This window comes from Eretmochelys imbricata, chromosome 1, assembly GCF_965152235.1.
Source record: "Eretmochelys imbricata isolate rEreImb1 chromosome 1, rEreImb1.hap1, whole genome shotgun sequence".
NCBI classification, from domain to species: Eukaryota; Metazoa; Chordata; order Testudines; family Cheloniidae; genus Eretmochelys; species Eretmochelys imbricata.
Window position 1 is genome coordinate 288,669,573 of NC_135572.1, and position 25,580 is coordinate 288,695,152.

Consider the following 25,580-nt stretch of genomic DNA (forward strand, 5'->3'; position numbering starts at 1 on the left):
TACCACCAAACCAAAGAGCCACGTTTCACCACCCCACAGAAGAGACTGTTACTGTTTAAAGTGCATTTTTTGTACATATACATATAAAGAGTTTCATCCTTTCATTTGGGTGTAGGAAGTAGCATAATGATTGCTTTAGTATACTTTAAAACCTTTCAACTGCTTAGTGTATTTTGAAACCTGCTAATAAGGTTTCTCCCATTTTCAAGCTGTTCCTGTGAAAGACAAATCTGTTTTACTGGATTTGATGTTCTGTGTGTGAGTCCCTTTTTAACAGTTAGGTCAAGATAAAGCTATTATCACAGTTAAGGGTATGTTACTTACTAGGAATCTATCCAGTAACAGCGTGGGAGCACTCCCCCTTACAGATGGATCTGACATGGGTACAAAGCAGAATTGGAGAGGAGGTACCGTGACAAGAGGGTAAAGTGATTTGTTAGCTCCCTTGTCATAGTCTCCAGTCTGCAGGGTATCATGAGGACCTGTGATGTCCCTCAAGAGGGAGGGTAATTAGGTTGCAGCTATAAACCCAAATCCAGAATGTTCCGGAAACTCAGTAGGTGAGGCTCTGCTGAGGCAGCCTTGCTAGGTAGATCAGGAGGAAGGGAAGGCCCCTGGAGTTACTACAGTCCTACCCCTTCTCACAGGTGGGGAACCACAGGCCTGTTCCTCTGAGTAATGCCGGGGGCTGTGAGAGATGAGTTGTCTCTTATCCCCCCCAGGATAACTTTGGGTGGGGAAGGGTTCCGTTTTACAGTATGCCTGACCCTAACCCCTTTATACATACGCAGCTGTGATGGGGTGGATAAACCCCACACCAGGGAGTTAAGGGTACAGGAAGAACTCTGGGCCCAGGAAGCCTTGCCCCCGCAGGCCTGTTGGGTATGGTCCAGTTGAAGGAAGGACTTGAAGGGGGGGTCTCTTCAGCACAGCAGGGTGGTAGGAGGGGAGAGACAGATCTGCATTCACTGCCACAGAGGGACTAAACCAGGAAGCCATTCCCAGGGAGAGGGACAGGGATGAAGGCAAGAGGAGCAGCAGCAGAGGTAGTTGTCTGCTGGCTCTGACCTGGCCCATAGCCAAGGGCTGGAGAGGATTGAAGACGGGGGAGCAGTGGAGGAGCTTTCACACTGACATCTCCAAGGCCGCAAAGCTGGAACTAGAGGAACAATAAGAGGGCCAGGGGAAGTAAGGGATGCGCCCCTGGCAAAGATGCACCCAGCAGAGATGTAGTTGGAGTTCCTGCTGGGAACAGTAGAGCTAGCTACACTCCAGCTGGAAGGGCTTAGGTAGCTGTCCTGTTATAAAGACAGAAGAGGGCTGCTCTGCAGCACTGGGTGCGGCCAGGGACGCCGGGGCTGTACGTTGCATGCACTGTTTGGACTATGCTGGGGGAATTCTGGACTATGGTGTTGGGATTTCTATGATTTATGTGTACAGAACATAAATGAATCCCACCAGGGCCTTATTTATATTTGAGAAGATGCTTTGGACTATTTCTAGGGAGAATGCAGGAGGGAGACGGAGACAGCTGTACCTGTCCTGCCACAGGATTGTGTTCCTGGCAGGGAGCCCTATGACAGTGGGGTTACTGTATGAACAAATTTAATTCAAGAAGAGGCTGACTGCACATAAGCGGGAAAGAGTACAATGGCTTGAGATAGCCCCCCATCTACCAACACTTAAGGGACAATGCAAGAGCTATTAGTTTTGAAGTTCTCTCTTTGACACCCTGCTGAGCTCAATAGATTGGGCCCAATGCCCAGGAAACTGAGGTCTGGTCTACACTTAAAACTTAGATTGACATAGCTATAGCACTCAGGGGCGTGACAAATCCACCCCCTAGGCACTTTAGCTATGCCAACCCAACCCCCAGTGTAGACACAGCTAAGTTGACTTTCATGCTCTCAATTACCTACAATTATTCTTTTCATGAGCCATATCATGCCATTTATTTTTAAGCAGGATTCCTCATTGATTTCACAGGGAAATTCTGGTGAGAAATGGACGGCACAATATATCATATCATATTTTGAAAGAAAAGCATAGTCAAGTGCTCAAAGTATAGGCTTGGGCAGCAGGTTAGATTAAACTCTAACCCTAGCTCAAAAACGAATTCTCTAGGATGTGTTGGATTATTATTGATGATTATTATTTTGTTATTATGAATTATTATTAATGATTATTATTTGAATCATGGTAGCTTGTAGGGGCTCAAGGTCTATCGTGCTCAGCACTTTGCAGACATGTAACAAAGAAGAGAGTCCCGTCCCCAGAGAGATCACAATCTATGTGATAGGATGCAACCTGAGGAGAAAACAGACAAGCTGGGTGAAGAACGGTGGGAGGATGAGGTAACAGAGCTGAGCACAGAAGAAGTCAGAGACAGAACAGACGTCATTAGCCTAATCAGTGACAGATGGGAGAGATTTGTGGGAAACATGGCAAAAGTAGGTTTAAGGAGAAATGTATGAAAGGATAAGGAGGCAGCTTTATGAATACTGATGCAGAGACTTGCCCCTTGCATAGAGGGAGGTATAGAGGTTTCTGGGGGAAAAGTGGACAAGTTTGGAATGAAGGCTAGCAGCACTGGCACAGCAAAGTGGAGGGACAAAAACTCCATAAATTAGCTTATTTGATAATCTCATCTGATGGGCAAGTTTAATTTTTCTTCCTCAGTTTCTTCATCTATAAAATAATGATAATAACCACTGATAAGGACTGTGGGAGAATAAATTAAAGTTTGTAAATTTAACTTGTAGTGGTGATATGTAACTGCTAAATATTATTATGACAAGAAATATGACAATAAAGTAGTATATTTTCTTCTGTACTATTGCAGGAAAGGGAAAAATCAAAGCACACATGCACATCTTATCAATTTCCAATGCAGGACTATAATATAATGTACAAAATCATCCAATTGAAATATACAGTATGCTGTCGCCAAGTAAACATTTTGTATTTGTTAAATAATTAGCAGCTCTAAGTAGCCCTGTCAGAGTAAATCTGTAATTATCTAGTTCGACTGACTGTAAGAAGCCGAACAGTGTCTTGGATGTACTGTATCTCTACAACAGGTTTAGATGAATAGTTTAAACCAAAACATTTTCACTGTATTTATTTCTTGGATGTGTAGTGTTATTATTTATGGGTTCACTTTCTGAAGATGTTTGCTATACTTTATCATGTAAATGCTATAAACTTAGCTATGTCATTGCTACCCATTTGTTAAGATCACATCCTCTTAGCATTTACCTCCAATCAGCTTACTGAACCATATTCAAAGTCAACAGAAAACAGCTGTTATACACAGGACCTACAAAGATGGAGACAAACAGTGCTTAATGCACCCATGGAGCCACATCTATGAGTGTCAATAGTGGTTCACAACTAGGACTGCCATTTCTGAGGAACAAAACAAACAAACAAGCAAAAAGTACATCCCATAGCCCATAAAACTGGACAGCTGATTCTCAGCACTCTTACAGATTTTCCAAGATTTACCTCAAAAGAGATGATCTGGGGAAAACTTGAACAGATTGGAATCCTAGTCACAGTCCATTGCCCCCAATTACCTACACATACACACACCTACATGTGTATGCACATGAGCATGAGTGAGCAAACAGATTATTGCTGGCATGTCCTGCCTACTGTGACCCACCCACAGTATCTCTGTCTTTGTCTACAGTCCCATGAAGTGCACCACTGAAGATCACTGCTCTGTATAAAGTCCTCTTAGATGAGGCCCTGACTCTACTGCATTATGGAAAGGTAGTTTTTGCACTGTGGCTTGGATGTTGAATGGCTACGGAGGGAGAGATGGGGAAGGAGTGAGAGAGAAAGGACTTCATTCGTTGATAGTGACTGTTGTATAGGTCCTTAACACCAGCAATCTAATCCTTATCGCGGAGTTCTTTAAGGCTATCCATGTGCTAAGTGCTAAGACAAATCACTGGCCACGCCAATTTATTTATTGTTATGGAATCAATAAAAAACTACCAGTAATAATGTATTCATTCTGGAATTTTAGTTTTTTGCTTTTGATACATATTCTCATTCTGAAACTGATGGACAGTATGGGCTTTACAATGGCGCCAGGCCCTTACAGACCCCTCTAACCCATCCACGTGGCCGGGTCTGGCCCCTTGCCCAGGACAATCCAGGGCCCAGGCCTTGATGTGTGAGTTGCTCCCAGCTGGCAGGTCCCGCTTGCCTATAGACGGGCTAACCACCCAGCAACCAGTCTCCACCATGCAGGCAGGGTTGGTGGGCACACCCAGGCAGGCTCTTGAGGGAGCCCAGCGCAGGCAGGTTCCCCTCCTGATACAGCCTGGCTGATTGCGCTGCTCCTGAGGGGCCGGAGCGATCCCCGCCCCAGGACTGACCCTGGTGTGTTGCTGGCTCAGCCCGGCGGACACAGTCACCTCCCAGGAGGCCATGGGTCTCTGCGGGGCCTGTGGAGGGGTGTTGGCAGTGAGGGAGTGAAGGGTGCTGGAAACTGGAGGGGTGGGGCAGGTTTGTGTGTTTTGGGGCGCTGGGATAGAGGGGTCTGTGTGGGAGTGCTGGTCAGTAAGGGAGGTCTGTGTGTGGGTACTGTGCAGTTATGCAGGTGGAGACACTGAGCACTGTGGGGGGGTCTGTGGGCAGTGGGGCACTGGGCAGTAGGTGGTGATGTGCAGGGCACTGTGCAGTTATGGTGGTGTGTGTGGGGGGGTCTCTGGGCAGAGCCTAGGGGTTTGTGGCAGAGTCTCTGGGCGGTGTGGCGCTAGGCATAGGAGGGGGGTGTGCTGAACGGGGGTGTAGCATGGTGCGGGCCTGTCCCCAAGGGGAAGAGGTGCATTGGCAGTGCAGGGCTGGGCGGGCCAGTGTGTGACTGGTGGCTGCCGGTTTCTAAACAGTGTCCTCGCACTGGGCTGGGCGGGGCTACCCCAGCTGCACCCTGCCCCTTTGCCCTGGCGGGCCCCTTGCTCTGAGGACCAATCCCCTGCACCATGCCCCATTGCCCCCATAGGGATCCACAAATACGTTTGGCACCAGGCCTACAGAAGGTTAATCCGGCCTGATGATGGGTATTTTTTTGTCCAGGCAATGGCAATTAAATCCAGGTATACTTCTAGCACGAAATACAGTACATATAGTGCAATAACTGTACAGACTGACAGTCAGAAATGCACTATTCTTTATTAGCTAAGGTAGGGGAAAAATACCCTTTCCTAGATACAGAGGCATTTCACATATTCAGAACAGTATTTCCATCCTTTACTTAATTCTTTTGCCACCAGCAACGTGCCTCTTATATATTAAATAATAAAATACACCTTCTCATAATATGAATCAGGCTGAAACCCAAACAGTGCCCTTCCTTTTCCCTTAATATTGCAGAACACATGCTATTTTGTTTGAGAAAACATAGAGGAGTTAGAATTTGAGCTATGTGAGGGGAAAATAGCTCCCAAACTCACTGATTTATGGGAGCAAGGGCCACAATTTAGTCTGAACGTATAAATGGCTGATTTTAAAAAGACTTAATTCTTAGGCTTTGACCTTGGATGTCAAAGTTTATCACACAGAAAACTATTCCTCAGGAGTTATAAATCTCTGGCTCTCTGGGTTTAAAATGGTAATTGCTGCCAGAATCTTAAGTACAGTGATATAAAGAGAGCAGCTTTAATAAATCATTGCCAGAGCAGCAGCCAATCATCCCTCTTTATTCTCCAACATCCTGAAGCTCTCTCATTTCCCATAAATGTCAGCTTGAGTGAAAATCAGAGGAAACCAAAACTCAGGGCTACTAACTGGCTAGAGCTACAGAGAAAAAGAACAAAAACACAACTGTCAGGCAGAAAATCTGAGAAGAAGACAAACCAGCAGCATGGCACACATACGCTTGCAAATAAATTACTACACTGACAATGTTTGAGACTTCATGGGCAGCTAAGTATGAAAATAATATGAGCCACGGGCACAAATGACTTCAACAGAGAGAAAATAAATGTTCCAAAAAATCCTTTCCCCCCCTTTTCTAATAGATGATGACATCTCTCAAGTCAGAGAATGAACTACTGAGAAAAAGATGAAATACAAAAACAGTCTGGACAGCAAAAATACTGAAAGCCTGTTTCAATGAAATAGGTTCCTGTCCAGTTTATGAACTTTTGCCCTCCTCTTATGTTCAAGTATAATTTTTTTCCACCCACTTTGCAAAGCTAAAGTCAGTTCTTTGAATGTTACACATCAAGGGCGTTTGTCAGGATGTTAAAGACTCATTTTCAAATAGAATACATACAACTATTTTTGTCATTGTCTTTTGTCTCTACTGTTCCGTCCTTATCTCAATACTGCATAATAAACATATTCAGTATAGAGTGTAGGATATTAACCAAGCCACCCTCATTAATACATGGATGTCATGCTCATTCCAAATGGGAGAAGAATAACTCCAGCAGGCAGAAGATGGAGTTCTTGTGAAACTAGAATTGAAGACTAAAAAGATTACTTGTGTACTCAAATTCCCATAGACAGCTGTGTGTGTACATAAGTACATATTAGGTAGGTAAACGAGGACATAATTAGAACCTGAGGGGGGATTATTCTCATATACAAAACAAGAAAGTGAAAATAGTTTGTCTCTATATTTATCAGAAAGCCAGAATGGGATGAAAAGGTAAAAGGGTAAAGCTATATATAAAAGCTGTATTACTAGTGAGCTACAGTTCCACAATCAAAAGATCAGATGGTGAAATTCTTTAGGTGAGGATACAAGAAATAAAAGAAAAAAAAATAAAGGAGAGCATCATCATGAATTTTGTTAGACCAAACCTCATAATACTTATGGGGATTGTAATACCAAGAGAGATACCTGTTGAGTAACAAATTCAACCAAGCTTATATCACCAAATCGGTTCCTAAATTAGGTAGAAGAAAACTTTATGACCCAAAAAGTAGGGACTCCAGCTAGAAAGGAAACCATCTTGGACTTTCTTTTTACTAATATGGAGTAATTGATGGAGAACATGAAAAGAATTAGAGATGCTTGAGATTCAGTACAGTAAGAAATGAGCTTATGGAACATAGCAGTACCATGATATTACATGTTAAGAAATAATATTTTGATGAATTAAAATATCTAGCAAGTAAAGTCCAAGTATTAAAAATCACTAGCACCCAAGAAGGCTGGACAATCCTACACGGCACCAGCGAAAAGATGCCACAGACTTCAATTCCTCTTAAAAGAAACATGCAAGGAACAAGAAATGACTTCACAAAAAACTGCTGAAAGATCAGAGCTTTTGAAAAAGTCCTGTATCGAAAATGCAAAAGAGGGAGGCAACCAATTAATAATATACACTCAGTCAAGTCTTGCAGAGAAAAGATAAGGGCAGCAAAGAAGCATCATGAAGTAACACTATCCAAATGGGAATACAAAAGGCTTTTATAAATATATCAGAGGAAAAACTAGTGCTAGACAGAAAGCAAGCCCATTAATAAATGAGGAGTGGGTTTAAATTAATGATAACTCAAAAATAGCTGAGCTAGTGACCTCCTTTTACAATCTGTCTTTAACAAGAAAAAATAGTTTGGCAGACTAACTCATTGTACCAATAACCATTATTTTTGAAAAGTCAAGGGAAAGAGTTTGCTAGAGAAAAACTGAAGTAATACTCATTTTCCAAAAAGGAAGGGTTGATTCTGTAAATTCCCATCCAACAAATACATTAATTTTATGTTCCTTTCACAAGGAAAAAAATATTGAGACACAAAAATACTGATTGGTTTTAACCAGTTATTTTTGTTTATTCATTTATCCGGTTGAATACCAGGAATGAAAGTCTCTGGCCCATCTTAGTTGCAGTCAGCACATAATGAGAAAGATGGGGGTAGAGATAACTTTATGTCCCTTTTTGGGTCCCCAGACACTGGGGGCAGTAGGGAATTTAGGGTGGCTTTAACTTCCCCTGGGCTGCCAATGGCCTTAAAGGGTCATTCTGGCACCTGAGGATAGCTGGAACACAGACTCAGTCACATCTCCTACACTGTAGCTTTCATGGCAGATTTGGCTGTTCCTATGGTTCATTCGTCATTCCTCTTCCACCACAGGGACCCAGTGTACCTATGTGGAAGAGAGCCACAAAGCTTGCATTTTCTCATCATAAAAAGGGATTTACTTGCATAGCTGGCAGCCCTTAAAATAGCAAAGGATAACTTACTTAGAAGGGACGGGGCTGAGGTGATGGTCCTGACCCTAGTACACCAGCTAGTGCCAAAAGGGCAGTTGTGATGGGTGAGTACCATATACCTTGTGTACATATGTAGCATGTGCCACTTTGAAATATGCTTTCCCGCCAATATCTCTTCATTATGTCTCATGCAAACCTTCAATTATTACCAGTGGGAGACTTGTGGTGGATCAAGAGTCACCAAAATCCTATTTTCCAGCCCGGACTACAATTATAAATATAATCTGGCATTTCCTCGCTCTGAAGTCAAGTACCAGGACTATTTGCCCCCACTGCATTCTGTTTGCTCCCTTTCAGTGTTTAGCCTGCTGGAGAGTTGACTTTCCTATATACATTGGTCACTTTTACAGACTTGCCACTTTTGCCTTAGATAAATAGAGAAGCATTCACAGGATTCTCTCTACTTACTGTTATGAAAACCTAGGGAATACCATGGTATCCTTGGTGAGGATTTGGGAAGTTTTTAAGGGTGACCACTGTACTGTGCGTAGCACATGATTTCTCCTTTGAGAAATGAAAGGACTCTGGGGTTCAATGGGTCAATGGAGGGTCGGCTTTTTATCTATTTTAAAGGGACAAAGGATGAAAATGTAACCATAACAACCATTCTTATCTACTAAAATACACCACTATAACATTCTCATGAGATTCACCTGGTGAAATCATAAAAGACTCTTCTAAAACCACAGTGGTGCCACATATTTATTCTTTAATCTGGATCTTTGGCTGTCTAGAATCCTTATTTATTCTCTGATCACGAAGAGCAAGAGGCTGGAAAGGAGAGCAGGATTCATCTCTGGTTGGGTTTCCCTAAAGAACAAAGGCTGCCAGGGTATGCACATTAATTTATTAATCTCTCCTAATGGACTTCTTGAGGGGCAAGTGAAAAGAGAAAGCCATTCACTAAATCTACAACTGTCACATCCAGCATCTTGAACTAACTGCACATCATGCAGCAAGACGTGGCCCTATGTACAGTAGAAAATTTATACTGTGGCACACCATGGGTGATTTTTTTTAATTCAAAAGATGTTTTTCACAAGAGATTCAATAGAAGTCAGTCAATCTGTGAAGATATAGTGGTGTAAAATTCCTACTGGTGCCTCTCTATGTTTAAAAATGCATATGCCTAATGCATGTCAGCCAAATCTTTGCATTCTCTCTTATAACTTAGTTTTATTCACAGTTCTACTACGTAATTCTCCATAGTACAAGTCATTGGAAAATTAGCAGTTTGTTATACCTACCAGTTTTTAATGGAAATCTCGTCTTCAGGACACAATGAACACTACTTGTTTATTGCTAAATTATCCTATCTTTCTTTTTTTTCTTTCCACATTAGCATAGCTATTAGCTAGTACATGGCCTCACTGCTTCAAATCACAAACTGAAAAATCAATGTGTGAGATAATTAGATGGAGTTGATGTTACCTGTGGTTTATGCTAGACTTGTATCACTAATTCTAGCAACATACATATTTGAGACTCCAGAAACTATTACATTCCACAGAATGCAGCCTTGCCACTTGAATGAGAAGTGCTGGTTTCCCAGCAACTGCTGGCTGATGCACTTCAGCACTGCAGTCTTATGATCAGAAATCAATTTGGGGTCTTGAAGTGATTATAGAAATATAATCTTGATCAGCAACAGCAATAAAAAGGTAAGACAATTTTTCATGAAAATGAAAACATTACTAGCAGAAATACAAGAGGCCCCCTGATCATCACGTAGCTCTTATGTGAAAGCAGCCTCAACTTGGCACTGATAATTAGTATCATTATGAAAATTTCAAGCTAGATCATGAATGGTGGCTGAGAAACACTTGGCAAGGCTGAGGAGTTGTGGGAGCAAAGGTGGCTCTAGATCATCTTTGCATTTTCCTTGATTCTGGGGCTGACTGGGGGAGAGCTGACTTTCAGTGTAATTTAGAGGAGCCTCAATGTTGCGCGAAGGCTACATCTGCACTACAGTCAGGGGTTGTAATCTGCAGCTCATGTAGATATACCCATGCTATCTGTAATCTAACTAACTAGCTCACTAAAAATAGCGGTGATGTTGAATTTGCATGGGCTTCAGTGTAGGCTGTGCTCGTGTTGATAGCCCACGCTGCTGCTATTTTTAGTGAGCTAGCTAGATTACAGCTAGTGCAGGTATGTCTATATGACCGTGAATTACACCCCAGCTGCAGTGTCCACATAACATAAATTATGCCCAATTGCCCATTACCCTAGGGGCCATTCCGGCTTCCGGGCATCACCATGCGTCCTGTCTCCAAGGAGAATTCCCTGCACTGGAATCCAGAAAATCTGCTACACCTTATGTATACTACCCAGTGTATACTTCCAAAGGGGAGTCCACAGGGAGCTGGTTAAGGATGCTTTCTGATTTCTGTGCTGCCAGAGTGGTGTAAAACAGTTGGAGAAGCACAACGTAAAGTAGAAATGCTGAAACAAGGATATATGGTTATTCTCTTTATTTATAAAGTCAAGGATTGCACTGTTCAGTCACATTAATGCACAGTGGTTTGCGATCCGGGCGATGAAAGTCAGGCCTAGAGTTTTTTGTTGTTTTTAGGAAGACTCGCCAGGAGTCACTGATTTTTTAGGAGGGGAGAGAGGGTTGGTAGGAAAATGCTACTTCATGAAGCTGTTTTTTATCATGGTTGTGGTGTGCCTGCAGTCACCATAATATTGATATTTAGCACTTATATAGCACTGCATTACAGGGCAGATTTTCCCATACTGTGCACCATGGGGAATGTAAGGGAGTGTCTGTCAGGGAGGTGGTGGTTATAGTTCCCTGATTCTGCATGCTACTCAGCACCAGTCCTGGCCATGGCATGCATTAGTATACTCATGGGACCTTACACCAGATGAAGGTCAGTGAAGTACAGAGTAGATACAACACACTCCTACCTAGGATATAGGGTTGGGTGACGGGGTGGCTGGTGCAGGAGTTAGCTCAAGTTTTATGTCAGTGGAGAGTTTCCTTCCACCTCCACTGAACTCTGTTTTGAAGCAGACTTAAAATGTGATGACAATTCATTGCAATTACAAGTAGGTAAGAGACTTCATAGCAATGAAGCCCTGCACAGCTGGAATTTAAAACAAACAGTAGTACTTAAAAAAAAAAAAAACTCGCCTTTTCTTTAAAAAATGGGTTTGATTTTTTTTTTAAATCAGAATTTGCCTACATTCTCGGTTACTGTGTTTGTGGCCTTAATGTTTTTACACAAGACACAAAAACAAGGTGAGTAATAAGATCAACACTATCATCTAGCCAGTGGTAACATCTTATTTCCAGGATGTCAGTTATCAATAACAATAATGCAATCAACAAGGATTACAATACCAACCGTGACCTAAGGTACTATATAGCACATGAAGCTGCATGAAGCACTCCAATAAAAATTATAATCATAAATAAATAGATATGATTAAGTTTAAATATAAACAAAACTAATGACTAGCTAAGAGCAACCACATTCCAGACTGGGACAATAAACCAATTAGAAGCATATTTGACCTTTTTCTGCAATTTATAATTGGAACAGTTTATAGAACACTTTAAGTTGCTCTCAACAGTGTCTAAAATTAATGAAAAACAACATATCTGATACACACTAAACAAACTCAACCTAAGACAATATAATCTTTTCCTAGCACCTCTACTCATGTGAATTATGGGTAAAAATGGAACTGTATCACATCCTTTGCATTTTAACATCTTGGATAACTGTCCTTTCCCTAAGATGAGGGGGAGAGAATTGCTTGCCTACCAGCAAAAATTCTCCTCAGGCAGCTTGGCGGATTTTGCTGGCTTTTGTCTTTTCCTTGAGCCTTTTGCCCAGTAGCTCCCCTGGAATATATATTCAGTTGCAGCCTGGGTCCAATGATTCCTCCCCTTCAGTTGAGGGTGTGGGCCTCTACCTTTGAGTGAGCCTAGAATTGTCTGACTCAGTACCTGCAAATAGTCCACTGGAATATATTCTTGTAACAAGAGTGAAAGGAGTATCTGAATAATTCCAAGAAAAGGAAGAACTCCTTGGATCCAGCAGTACGTTTTTAACATAGAGGCCTTGAAAAGCTTGTTTCCTCACCTTTAAAAAGAGGGGCATTGAACCTCTGCGTATTCTGGAACTTTTGGTGCCAGGATTTTTACCAGTGGTTCTCCTCCCTGTGAGGTTACCGGAATTTGGCCAAGACCTTCATCTATTTGTCATCCTTTAGAGAGTCTGAATCCAGAGCCAAAGTCCAAAAGATAATGCCTTGGAGCAGAAGGGTATCACCAAACTCACCAAAATAGTCTGTGACAGGCCTATGATCTCTCCCAAACTTTCTGTCAAAATGATCTTTTAGGGAATGAAAGTTTCCTCTCTTAGGCCAACTAATTTTATTCACAGAGGGACTGCAATATCTATATTTGGGATGTCTTACAGCTTCCCAGAGGAAGACTATTAAAAAACAAATTCATGCATTGCTTTAGATTCTCTGGCAATGTCCTTGTAGAAATTAACAGAGGAGGCTATTAGATTATCTAGCTTGACCTCCTGTATCTCACAAGCCATTACATTTCACCCAGTTATCCCTGTATTGAGCCTAATAACTTGTATTTGACAAAGCATATCCTCCAGAAAGGCATGATCTGAAGCTATCAAGAGATGGAGAATCCACCACCTAATTTGGCAGTTTGTTTCAAAGGTTAATCACCCTCACTATTAAAATGTGCCTGATTAGTGATTTGAATGTGTTTGGCTTCAACTTCTAGCCATTGGTCTCTTCTTATGCCATTCTCTGCTAGATTAGGGAGCTTGTTTATATCCAGTATTTTTTTGCTGTGAAGGTACTTAAACACTGTAATCAACACCTTAGTCTTCTTCTTGACTAACTAAACAGATTGAACTCTTTAAATCTTTCACTGTAAGGCATTTTTTCCAGCCTCTTGAATACTTTTTGTTGATCTCTAATTTGGCTCCTGAACCACTGAGATCTGAGTATCAATGATTTACAGTGTCACTTATACCATCACCCCTTCCCCAAGGGCCTGAGAGGGGAAGAGGTCTCCCTTCCTTCAGATTTCTCTAAACTTAGGCTCAGTCAGCCCTGCTCCTCTCCTTGTACTTTCTTCTTGTGCCAGTCCTCAGCTGATGGGCTAATTAATCCCTTAGCATGCCTAACCTGGTTAGATAATTACATTCGGTTCCTCCCTCAGACCTCTCTGGGGGATCTACTTAATGTCCGAGTGATCAGAGTGCTGGCTCACCTGTTACTTCCAAGTACTTTATCACAGATATGTTAAGCAAAAAACCCCAATCCTCTAAAGTATATTGCTAAGATTTATTTCCAAACTAAGCACTTTGAGGAATGAGAAATACCTATACTGTCAATTATTGTTGTTCCCAAGGCAATGCAGTTCTTTTCAAAGCTACAAACTCTTTTAAAATTGAATGAAGCAATTTTTGCTTTCATGAGTTTACCCACTCAGCGTCCACCCTTTTCTGTTCTGTGCTTCAATCTGAAATATTCTGGACCATAATTTCTCCCACGCAAATAACTAAGCAAGTTAAACCTCACAGCCAAAACACACTGGCAACCTTTTAACACCTTATTCTTTTAGGAGAGTTTAAATTAGGGAAAAGTGTGTTTTTTTTAAATTTGATACAAAGAAAGTTTATTCTTTTAAATGATTCGATGCACTTAGCAGGTTTGAATTATGAATTAATTGTATCCTTTGGTACAAAAGATTTTGTAAAATGCATTGCGGGTTCCGTTATTAATTTTGCACATCTGATCCTGCTTAAATTGTTATGACAATGTTTTGTTTACATATGGCAAGGAAATCTTTGAAGGCTTAATATTTTAACAATTAGATACAGATGAGATTAATGCTGTAACTTCAAACGAAAACAAACTCCAAGCATACTGATGTACCAAATATTTGTCTGTTAAGAGAAGTCACCACAGGGGACCCAAAATAAGGGCAGCAACCTCCTTTATGAAAAAGGATCATCTTTTCCTTTCTTGATCAAGAGAGACTCAGAAGTGACAAAATTTAGATTTGAAAAGTAGAATGTGATAGAATTGCATGGAAAGAAACCTTTCAAAGAAAGAGGTGAACACATTAGTATTCTACAGAGAGTATTACACAGTGAGTGATGTTCTGTACATTGACTGGTGGCTACTCTCTGTGATGTATCCTTACCAAATCACAGCTTCATGGTCTGTCAACTTGGACAATGACTGTACCAAACTTCCTGGGCTGAATAGCCTTTTCTTATTCTGAAAATGTAAAGGCTTTCATGTTCCATAACCTGTTCAGCCTTGTTGACGTGTTAATTCTTTTCACTTTCACCTAGTTACAAATACTGCATGATAATTTCTCAGCCTGGATCCTGGAAATCATTTTTACTTCTAATATATAGTGGGCAAGTAAAATTCCATCATAATTTGCATAATTTGCTTTGCATCATAATCGCCAATCCAAAGTTCATTTTGAAAACATACATTAGGGACATATTGTAATTTTCCTACCGGCCTCATGTATGGAATAGCATCTTATTGTCATGTCCCAAAAGTAGTGCATGAAGCGAATTGCAACTCGAAGTTTACGTCTGTCTACACTGCACACACGGCAGGGTGTAGTGCACATACTCATTTAGTCCCCTAGCATGGGTATAAATAGCAGTCTGGACCATGGCAAATAGAATAAAGACATGCCTGAAGGGTATGGATATGTACATACCCTACATTGCTCTCTACTTGCCCAAGCCATGCCTCTCCAACTACATTGCTATTTTTAGCAGTGTAGCATCCACTGCCTCCCTACTGCTGGAGTCTTTCTCCACTGCACTGAAAAGCTCCGGCAGCAGGGAAAGGCTCTGGAAGCAGGGAGAGATTCTGGCAGCAGGGAGCTGCTGAAGCCTTTCCCCTCTGCCTCCCTTCTGCCAGAGCCTTTCATAGGCACATATAGCTACACACCACAATGTGGATGCTGCCTGCTTTGCACTGTGGTGTGTAGCTACATGTATGTTACATGACAACTCAAGTGGTGTGCTGTGTGGACGCAGCTAAAAGAGTCACAACCTGCCTTTCAGTTCTATCCCTGCTCCAACAGGGATAGCCCTATGCTCAGAGCAGTGCACATCCTCCAATGTCCTGACCCAGTGTCTTGGAGGGGGATTACTAGGGCTCCATCATTTCCTAGCCCCACCCACCCCTCATGCACCTGGAGGGGTGGCAGAGGTGCAGTACAACATAGCTAGTTGGCACAAGGGAGCCTTATGTCCATTTTTACCTCCCCCCTACATGGGTGTTGCAGGATGGGCCAAGATCTGGCCCTTAGTTTTACTCATAATTTCCCATCATTTGTGAATTCTACTTAAGCTGCCAAATACAAAATGTTCCAAGACACTGATTTCTAGCCAAAAAATCCACGAGAGAGATTTTCAGTGTTTTGAATAAGCCTACTTCCTTTGAAGAGGTTAATTTCAAGAGTCATGCAATGGTGTTCTCCTTGCCTGCCACGCATGCATATGTTTATTTAAGCTTAGTAAGCAGTCAATCAGTACATAAGCAGTTCTTAAACATATAGTACATAAGCAGTTCTTAAACATAACATTTTTAAGGCAGGAGAGCAAGACATTTTGTTTTAATAATCAAATATTTTTCTCTAGGAGGAAGCAGGTATCTCTGAGGATTATCAATACCTAAGTCAAAGTAGAGCAAAAAGTAGGTTGGTGATCCATTCTTTGGGCAGATATTATTGTATCCCATATAGTAAACCCTGAAAAGCTCCCAACACAAAGAGACACACAATTTTTACAAGGGGCTAATGAAGTAATTGTCTAAAATAGATAATTTTTGTAATCTTTCAGAGCTGTAATCTCAATTCTACTTAGTACAGGGTATGCTCTCCAGTATAGGTCTTTGTTAGTGGCACAACAGCAGAAGACAATCATCAGAGAAGGCCAGCTCCCCAAGTCATCAGTGAAACCAAGTCAGTTTACAGAATATAGTGTATTCCCTGGCTTCTGGAATCAAATGCATACCACACCAAAGAGAATCAAATTAAATCTTTATATAATTAAACCTGGAGTGTTCTTGTGAGCAGTCAAAAGCTTGCTCCCATCTCATTCTTCTAATTAAAGACAGACAGTAAATCATTCTTTTCCCCTTAGTAATTAGTTACAGTAGCGGACCAGAAAGATGCTGCTACTGAAGGTGTATTCAAGCACTCTGCATGTCTGAGAGAGTCTTCATCATGCATACTGATATCCTCCTTAGAAATAGTAGGTTACACTCAAAACAATCCCATCTACATTCTTCCTGAAAGGAAATATTTGCACTTTGTTAAAATATAATGAAATCCAGCCTCACTGCAAATAATTTATAACTATTTAAAATAAACATTGAGTTAAGCAGAAATGAAGAATGCAAATAGAATGCATATGACACTAGTAAATATGTCCATACCACCCACTCTCTAAGGGTAGATTAAACGGAATGTACAATGGATCAGCTGCAAATGGATGTCTCTCATCTTAATGATCCTACAATAAGTTAAATGGTTTAGCCCATTTAGCATCATATGAAAACCAATTCACTTCCACTCCTTGCAGAAGACTAAAAAGTTACTTCCATATATGGTGACAGGTTTCAGAGTGGTAGCCGTGTTAATCTGTATCAGCAAAATAACGAGGAGTCCTTGTGGCACCTTAAGAGACTAAAAAATTTATTTGGGCATAAGCTTTCATGGACTAAAACCCACTTCATCAGATGCATGGAGTGAAAAGTACAGTAAGCAGAATATGTATTATAGCACATGAAAAGATGGGAGTTGCCTTACCAAGTGAATTACCCCTTCTTGTCAACTGTTGAGAATAGGCCACTTTCCCCTTAATTGAACTGGCTCATTAGCACTGACCCCCCCACTTGGTAACGCAACTCCCATCTTTTCATGTGCTATAATATATATTCTGCTTACTGTATTTTTCACTCCATGCATCTGATGAAGTGGCTTTTAGCCCACAAAAGCTTATGCCCAAATAAATTTGTTAGTCTCTAAGGCGCCAGGAGGACTCCTTGTTGTTTTTACTTCCATATATGTCACTTTCACAAATCTGAACCAGCTAATTAACTGATATTATCTCTTTCTGTTACTATTTAACAAAAACAGAGAAAGAGAAAACTTCATTTGTTATTCATTTCCCATAAATAATCACTTGCAGCTCATTCTTGTTTTGAGCTAAACATCTGCCATCTACTTTTCTTTCCTTTTCAATGTAATTTCCTTATGTAAGCTTAACATCAGCAGACATTACATTGCAGGTCTGTGACAGTTTAACATACTTATGACAGAATAACAACAGCACTGTTTATATTGTTGATATTAATAAGACATTTGAACTTAAATATTTAGTGTTTTGGTTTGTGTTTCTGTTGATTGGTATAAAAATTTAAAGCAACCAAAGAAAGTAGAATCCCACAAAAATTAGATCAAAGGTTGCTTTATTTTATTCATATTGACCAGGTTCTTGCTTTTGAAAACATGACCAAGGACACAGTAATAGTCAATCAAAGTAAAATGTCCTTTCTAAATTAATATAAATTTACAAATCATGCTAAAATAAAACTTACTATTGACTTATGTTTACGGTGTTGTTGTAGCTGTGTTGGTCCTGGGATATGAGAGAGACAAAGTAGGTGGTACGTTTTACAGGACCAACTTCTGTTGGCGGAAGGGACAAGCTTTCAAGATTAATTTATGATCTTTTAGAATACATATTCATCCACAGTGTCTTTGTACGCTTAATGACTTAAGGTGTCAAAATAAATCAACAGCACTGATTTGACAGGATTTATCTATCAAGCATGGGCTGTATAAAAACATGTGTAGATTTTATATAGTTTAGCATAGCACTGCTGGTTTATAGAAATATTATAAAAAACCCTAAAATATGTATTGAAAAAGATACTCCTAGCTGAGTATTATTTTGATAGCATAGCAACAACATATGCTAAAATGAGTAAAGATTTACAACAGAGACTATGGAAAGGCAAGATGATTTGAAAATAATGAACACAAATGATAGAAGAGGTTAACAGTAACAGATGCTAAGAGAAATTTTGGAAGATTAAAACTGATGAAGAAAGCAATAATAGTAAAAAGAAAGTTTTATATTTAAATTATACAAGAAGATGGGTTCTTTAATTATGTTTTTCAGGGATATCAGGATAATAACAGCAAAAGTACTGAGGTTATTTCACTGTTACTGTGACCTTAGGCTATACAGTGTACTACAAAATCACAGCCATGAAAAATTATGAAAACAGATCACATGATCTGGTAAATCATGCCAGTTTTCAAAACTAATATAATGACCTTTTTTGTTGTGTGCCATAGTGTACCAATGCCAGATGCACTCTGTGATGAAGGCAGATGCAGCAGAGGAACGTCAAGCTGTAATGCAAAGAGCAGTGGACTCATAGTTGGTAGGGTTCCCAGTTTTGCCTGAGTAAGGCCTGTTGGATTGGGCAAAAACCAAACATTTATTCACTGATTTATTTACCTATTATTTCACAGACCTGGTGTGATTATTTTTATTAATGCTGTAGAGATCACAACCATCAAAGGTAGGAAAGAGGTTAAATGAAAAGGCAACAGTTACAGTGTTAATATGAGAGAAGAGTGGTACTTTAATCAGATTAGTACGAAACAAGAGGGACTCACGGAAGAAGACACAGAATGATTAAAGGACTGAAATATAGATGGCAAGCAGGAGTGTCCCGAGAGGCAGATGACTTTTATGGTATACCGAACACCTATGTGTAGACAAACAGTCCGATGAGTAAAATTCCAAATAATATCAATGATTTCAATGCAGTGACCGACATTTTGAAAATGAAGTGTGTAGGGGAAACAATCCATGTCACCTACTAAAATTTGAAGTCATCATTCATAATCCTTTCTGCTCCTAACAGAACTGTATGTTGTGAAACTGGGTTCACAGTTCAATCCCCCAAACTTCTTTTTTAAGAAAATACAATATTCTTACTCAACATTCATCTACTCAAGCAAATACTGGGAAAGACTCATAGTCAGCCAGGCAGGAAGTTAGTTAATAAACTGCAGGCAAAATCTGGATTTATTTTATTATAATTATAATTAATAATGTATTATGGTGATTATGGTTTGGCTGAGAACAAACAACAGGGCAGCCTGAGCTGAGCGTAAAATGACTGCCAAATCCTCTGCACAAGTAACAGATGGTACAAGCATTTTAAGGAAGCCCTAAACATAAGAATGCTGAAACCATGTGAAAAGGGGTTCATGTCAAGCACAGTGCAATAAAAATGCATTCGAGCTGGGTAGTGACCAAGGCACATAAGAGGTACATTCATGGAGAACCAGCCACTTAACTTCTTGGACGTGACCCCAAGCACATGGCTTAATTTATGGAGAGATTCACAGAGATAAAATGTAACTAAATGGAATGCTTGGCCTGAGGTCTGGCACATTACTGAGAAAGGATAAAGTTAAAGATAGTGTTGGAGGAAGAAAGATGGGGTGACCCACTTCTGCTGATTAGTGTGAAAGTAAGGAAAATGTCATAGCTTTTTGATAGAGTGAGCCAAATTCCATCCTGAGATAAGTAGAAACAACTTGATTGACTTATAACAAGTTTGGATTTGGCTACAGTCGGGCTTTTTATTTTCTGGCTACACAGAATGGCTTGCAAATCATTATCACTCACTTCTAAATTATTTTTCTACTTTCCAGGGAATTAATTAATTCTGTTTTCTTACATCTAACCTGCTTTAGTTTATATTACTTCCAAAAAGGTTCAAACTTTAAGAATGCACCTCAGATGCTCTCCTAGTGAATCCCAAAAGGCAGCAATAAGAGTCCAGGGTAGAAGGGCAAGATGATAAATAAAAATATAATTCAATCACAGAAGGACCACCAGCTACACACAAATGCACACCCACTTCAAAAGATTCATCTGCTCAAGCTGGAACTTTGCTTGCACCTCAGGAAAGACAACAGCAAATGATCCATGCAAATTGGACTTTAAAGATAAAAAGTGTCCAAGTAAGAAAATCTACAATACAAGAACCATGGGACTATCTTAAATTCTGCTGTTTCCAATGTCTCTTCATCCATTTCTCTGAGCTGATATGAATCATACAGTGAAATGACCTGCTATAATGAATCTTTTGAGAGTTTTGTGTATATAGCATTATGTAAGCAACTCTTGAACTCTGACAGACATATTGGATGTTCATGTGTTTAAACTTGTTATAATGTTATGAACAACCTATAAGTTATTTAGAAAGAACTCTTTCATGCTAGGTTTCCACATGGGTTGGTGGGAAGGGGAGAACCTTCCTCCACTAGTTGGCTGTCTGAGAGTCCCAGGGAAAGAGGCAGAGGCCAGCTGTAGTTGCTTACTGAGTAATCATTAACACCGTAGGGCTGCTTCTCCTCTTCTTACACCACTGTACCCAGACTGACTTCAGTGCAGTGAGTCCTCTTTTAGCCATGTATGTGAGAGGAAAATCAGATCCAGTGCATGTATCTGTCATAACTAGCATTTTCCCCAAGAGAAACCATTAGCCCACCTGGCTGGAGAGCACTGCCAACTGAAGAATACAAAAAGTCATAAAGGATACAAAGGAATTAAAGGTTTCAGGGAAAACCCAAGTGCAATTTCCATCAGGAACTTGGAGGCACTTTCAGCAAAAGTTGTTGGCTGTAGTAATGGAGAGAATATAGAAAAAAGCCCTTCCTGGATGCATGCTAATGTAAAATATCTATCGGCAGTAATGTCAAGATATTTTCTCTCTGCACACAGCTGCCAATGAAGTGCTTTCCAAGTAGGTGGGCAGGGGCAAAAAGATCATGCAGTAACGTCATGAAAGAGGCATTATGGCAAGGCAACTGGTACTTTACTCTCTCTTAAGGAGCACATATATGTCCTTCATAACCTCAAAAGGCAGATATATAGGACTATAGACCTCCCACCTAAGTTCCCTGTAGAAGCTATTCAGTGCCACACAGGTGCTCGAGGAACCCGCCGGGGGACCTGCTGCAGCTGTGGGAGGGGCGCCTATCCTCCAGCCCCAGAGCTGCTGTGGCACAAAGAGGCGCCTCTCCCCCCCAGCCCAGGTGCTGCTGCGGTGAAAGAGAGCTGAGGGGAGTTCTCTCTCCCTGCCGTAGCCCCTGGGCACGCTCCTGTACCCCAAACCCCTCATCCTTGGCCCCACTTAGAGCCCACACCCCCAGCTGGAGCCCTCACATCCCTGCACCCCAACCCTCTGCCCCAGCCCTGAGCCTCCTCCCACACTCTGAACCCCTCAGCCCCACCCCCACCACATGAATTTTGTTATGGGCATAGATATGAAGGTGATGTGTCACACATCACCGCCATATTGGTGCACATAACAAAATTCATTCCACACCTCGGTGGGAAAAATTAGAGTGAGCACTGCCTCCCACATGAAAGTATAGCATGTAAGTGGTAAGTCAAACCTTAATATAAAGTCTTTTTCTCCCTCAGGATATGAAAGTAATATCCACAACACTATTTGAGGATAAAAATCAAACTGTAAGTACGCTCACTATGATAAAGTATGGAAATCCATCCCACCAGTCAGAGCAAGGGTCACACTGCAAAAACTTGCATTGTTTTTTCCACCTAGGCTTAGTCCACCTAGTGCACATTGTTGAAATGCACAATAATTTATTTTCATTTCGTTAGAATGATCAAACACAGCTCTCTTGTGCATCAGCTTCCATTTTGGCAAACATGAGTTCTGTGGTCACAAGAACTCATAAAAACAAACAACCGTTTTTGGCACTTGAACATCATATTCTCATTCTGCATGGTGGCATAGGATATACTTACAATACATATAAAAAACTAATTTGAAGGGCCATTATTAAAGTTGCAAAGTTAGGAAATGCCAAAATTAAGGTTGCTCAGGCAACCTTAATTCAGCCCCCATGTGTATATGCATTATCATATAACCTTTAATTACATGACCACTGACTATTTTTTCCACAGAACCCCTGCCTTATTTAGTGTTCAGGTGGAACTTAGTGATCAGCAATTCAATATTTTATTTTCTTCTTATTGTTTAATGTCTGGCTCTGTGCCTTATTTACTGGGCACTATTCGAACGCTGCTCTGAAGACAGAATTATTAATTTCCCCAGGGGCTTTTCTATGGTGCTAATCATTATAGTATCTGAATGTTTCACAAACAAGTTAATTTATGTTCACATCTGTGAGGCGAAAGGGTGGTATTATCCCCATTTTACAGATGGCAAACTGAGGCACAGAGAGAGTAAGGTAAAAAGTTTCCACTAATTTTGTATTCCCAATTTAAGATGGCCAGGACCTCATTTTTTCAGGTTATTTAGCATTATACAGCTCTTTATATGTCCAGAATACATCTCCCATTGACTTCAGTTGTGAGTGCGGAGTACTTTTGCAAATCAGACCACAGAGTATCAAATCGGCACCCAGAAAATGAAGAACACACAAGGAGTAGTGACCTGTGAAAAGTGTGGTTTAAGGGACTTGCTCACAGCTACTCTGCTGGAGTGCGGGGATAGAATTCAGTTCTCTAGGGCAGCATTCAAGTGCCTTGACCATGAGACATTCCTTTGTCTCCCTGAAAACCCCTGCCTCATTCACTAGACACCTTCCAACCTCTTGAACAAATGAAGCAAGAGTCTGACAGACACTGTCTCCTTTACTACACACCCCGATTCATCCCTAGAGCAGACTGATCCTGTGCACTGAATGAGGCTAAGGCTTTTCAAAAAAAAGGTCACCATAATTTTTTTAACATGGGGAAAAAATTGTGTTCAGTCCAAATGGTTAAAATTTGGCAAACAGGTAATTATAAGAAACTGAAAATGGTCTTATAATGGCAAATGTCTAGCAACCTTAATAACTGGAGCTGCAGCCAGTCCCCCTGAATAATATAGACAAGCAAAATATTTATGTACATAAATAGTATATAGAAGACATCCACACATATATTATGAAACACAATTTCTAGAGGTGTTCACAAACCAAAATCCCTGACTGGAGTCGAGAGCTTGGAAAGCAAGGAAAATCTGGACCCTCACTCTACAGTGGATTTGAGCTAAAAACCTGGGTCAGATTACTTCTGAAATTTTGGGTGGTTTGAAATTGGTATCTGAATGTTGCAGCGTGGGCCCATCTCTAACAATTTTGAATACCTAATGCTAAACTCATCCTGTCTCTCCCATCTTCCAAACTCTCCATCCTTTTTCTTACACATGAAATTTAAGCTGCTTCTCCTCACAGTCAAGGCTCCACACAAGTCCATCCTGACTACATCTCATCTTTCATTTCCTCCTCCTCCCTCTCTATTGCCTAAGACAACTCCAATCAAATTATATATAGTCCTCTCCTACTCTTTCCTTTGCATTTCCTTCAATGCTTGGAATTCCCTTCCTTCCCTAAATGAAACTCTCTTCTTAGATTCCTCTTTAAAACAAACTTCTTTGGCAAAGTCTATCCATGGTAATTCATTTACAAAAGAAAAGCACTGAAAGAAAAGTAACCGCACCTCTAGATTAAAACCATCTTTTTGTACATTATATGTATTCGTTGACTAATCCAGACTGTACGAGCCTTGCATCATGAACATGTTTTCCTCAGACAATTTAGGAAATTATAAATAATCAGAAATCCCAAGGACGGATTGACCTCATAGAGTTGGAGGTCATGGGAGCTGCTTCAGCTAATTTGCTGGGTTTGCAAAACCAGTACAAATTTGTGAATCTTTCCCGCCCCCTGATAAAACCCTCTCTTTGTTTCCCCTAAAGTGAAACTTGATTTTTAAAAATTGGACAAAAACCACACCCTGAATTCTCAACACTGCCAAACTCTGCAGCTGGATTTTGTCTCTGGAATGGTCTGGACTAAAATCCAAGCTCTGAACAACTCTGAGCTCTGCAAAAGATGGGTTATGAATTTAGACCCAGACTTGGTGGCTTGATTCCATCTCTGAAAAACATATTTTTTGGCTAAAGGAAAAGGGATATAAGATCCTCTTCTCAACGAGGCTTGCGCAAGTGAATCTCTGGTATACATGCTGGGATGGACTGTGCCTGGATTTTGCACAGGTGCACAATGAGAGGATGATGCAAGGAGTCTTCTCCCTTTTTGCATGCCTGTACAGAAGCTAGTTATAACTTCAGTCCCTGCATCCACAGAGGCTGCTTTCTTCTAGCATCCCTGGGGGTACAAGGTAGATGGAGAGCTGAGCAGAGTTGACACTAGAGCTCTCCATGGAGCATCTGGCACTTTGCTGCTCCAAAAGCAGGGTGGTGGCCATCTTGCACAAATGAGTCCTGTATATATTGCTTCCCGCCCCCAGCTCTGCTCCTTCCCTTCTCCTACTTTTCCCTGTGTTAGCTTTTCACTTTGCCAGCTCTGTGCGCCATTTTCACTCTATTTGTTTTTCCCATGTATCCCTGTTTACAAGACTTACCATAAAAAATCATCATGTCCTATTTCGGAGAGTTTAACCCCCAAATTGCACCCCCATTCTGGACTCCTTGACGTTCTTCCCCCATCCTCACAAAATGGATTCTTCCCCCATCCTCACAAAATGGATTCTTCCCCCATGTTCTCTTCCTTTTGACAGACTCTTGTTCCCAGGTAGACTTTTTTCCCTGCTTACTGTGGCATTAGGTCCTCTCAATCCTGAGGGCTAAGATCCCAATGAGCCATGAACCCTGCCGTCATCCACTGCTACTCAGGAATAGCTTTGAAATGCTGGCAGGTCTGAATGATGATCAGACCTTGTCTGTAAGCTCCGATAGTTTTTATAGAAAAAAAAGGTGTTACCTGTCAGCATCCACTGTCACATCATGCACCCCTCTTTGGATTACGTCTCGGGAGGCAGCTAGGTCTGGTATTCGGTTCAGACTTCTTGTATACAGGTTGAGTCCGCCATCTGTCATGTACCTGAAAATAAATGTCTGGCCAATCAGTAGGAAATGGAAACATCTGGCAATTATGTTTTGTTCTACAGCTAATGGGCTGTTGAATTCAGAGCTCAAAGTAAAGATTTTCCCACCTTATAATACTTTTGTATTAATACTATCAGGGTATCGCCTTTCATCACACTGTCTCCCTCACAAAGAGATTAGCCTCTGCCGCCACTCTTGTTATTTCTCTAGGATTTTTTGCCTTGTTTGTGTTTAGCACAGGAAAAAGAGTTGTGCTAAATCTTACAATATTCCAGGTCCCTTCATGAATCTGTCTTGCATTTTACGATGCTGGCTGAA

At 40.9% G+C, this 25,580-nt stretch overlaps 1 protein-coding gene across 2 annotated transcripts in view; it reads right to left on the reverse strand.

Moving 5' to 3' along the window:
* NAV3 (neuron navigator 3) overlaps nt 1-25,580 on the reverse strand; it is a 358,104-nt gene that overhangs the window by 119,785 nt on the left and 212,739 nt on the right. For both annotated transcript variants that reach the window (XM_077832689.1, XM_077832681.1), the window contains exon 12: nt 25,138-25,257. In XM_077832689.1, the coding sequence (XP_077688815.1) occupies nt 25,138-25,257 (120 nt within the window). The remainder of the gene's footprint in view (nt 1-25,137; nt 25,258-25,580) is intronic.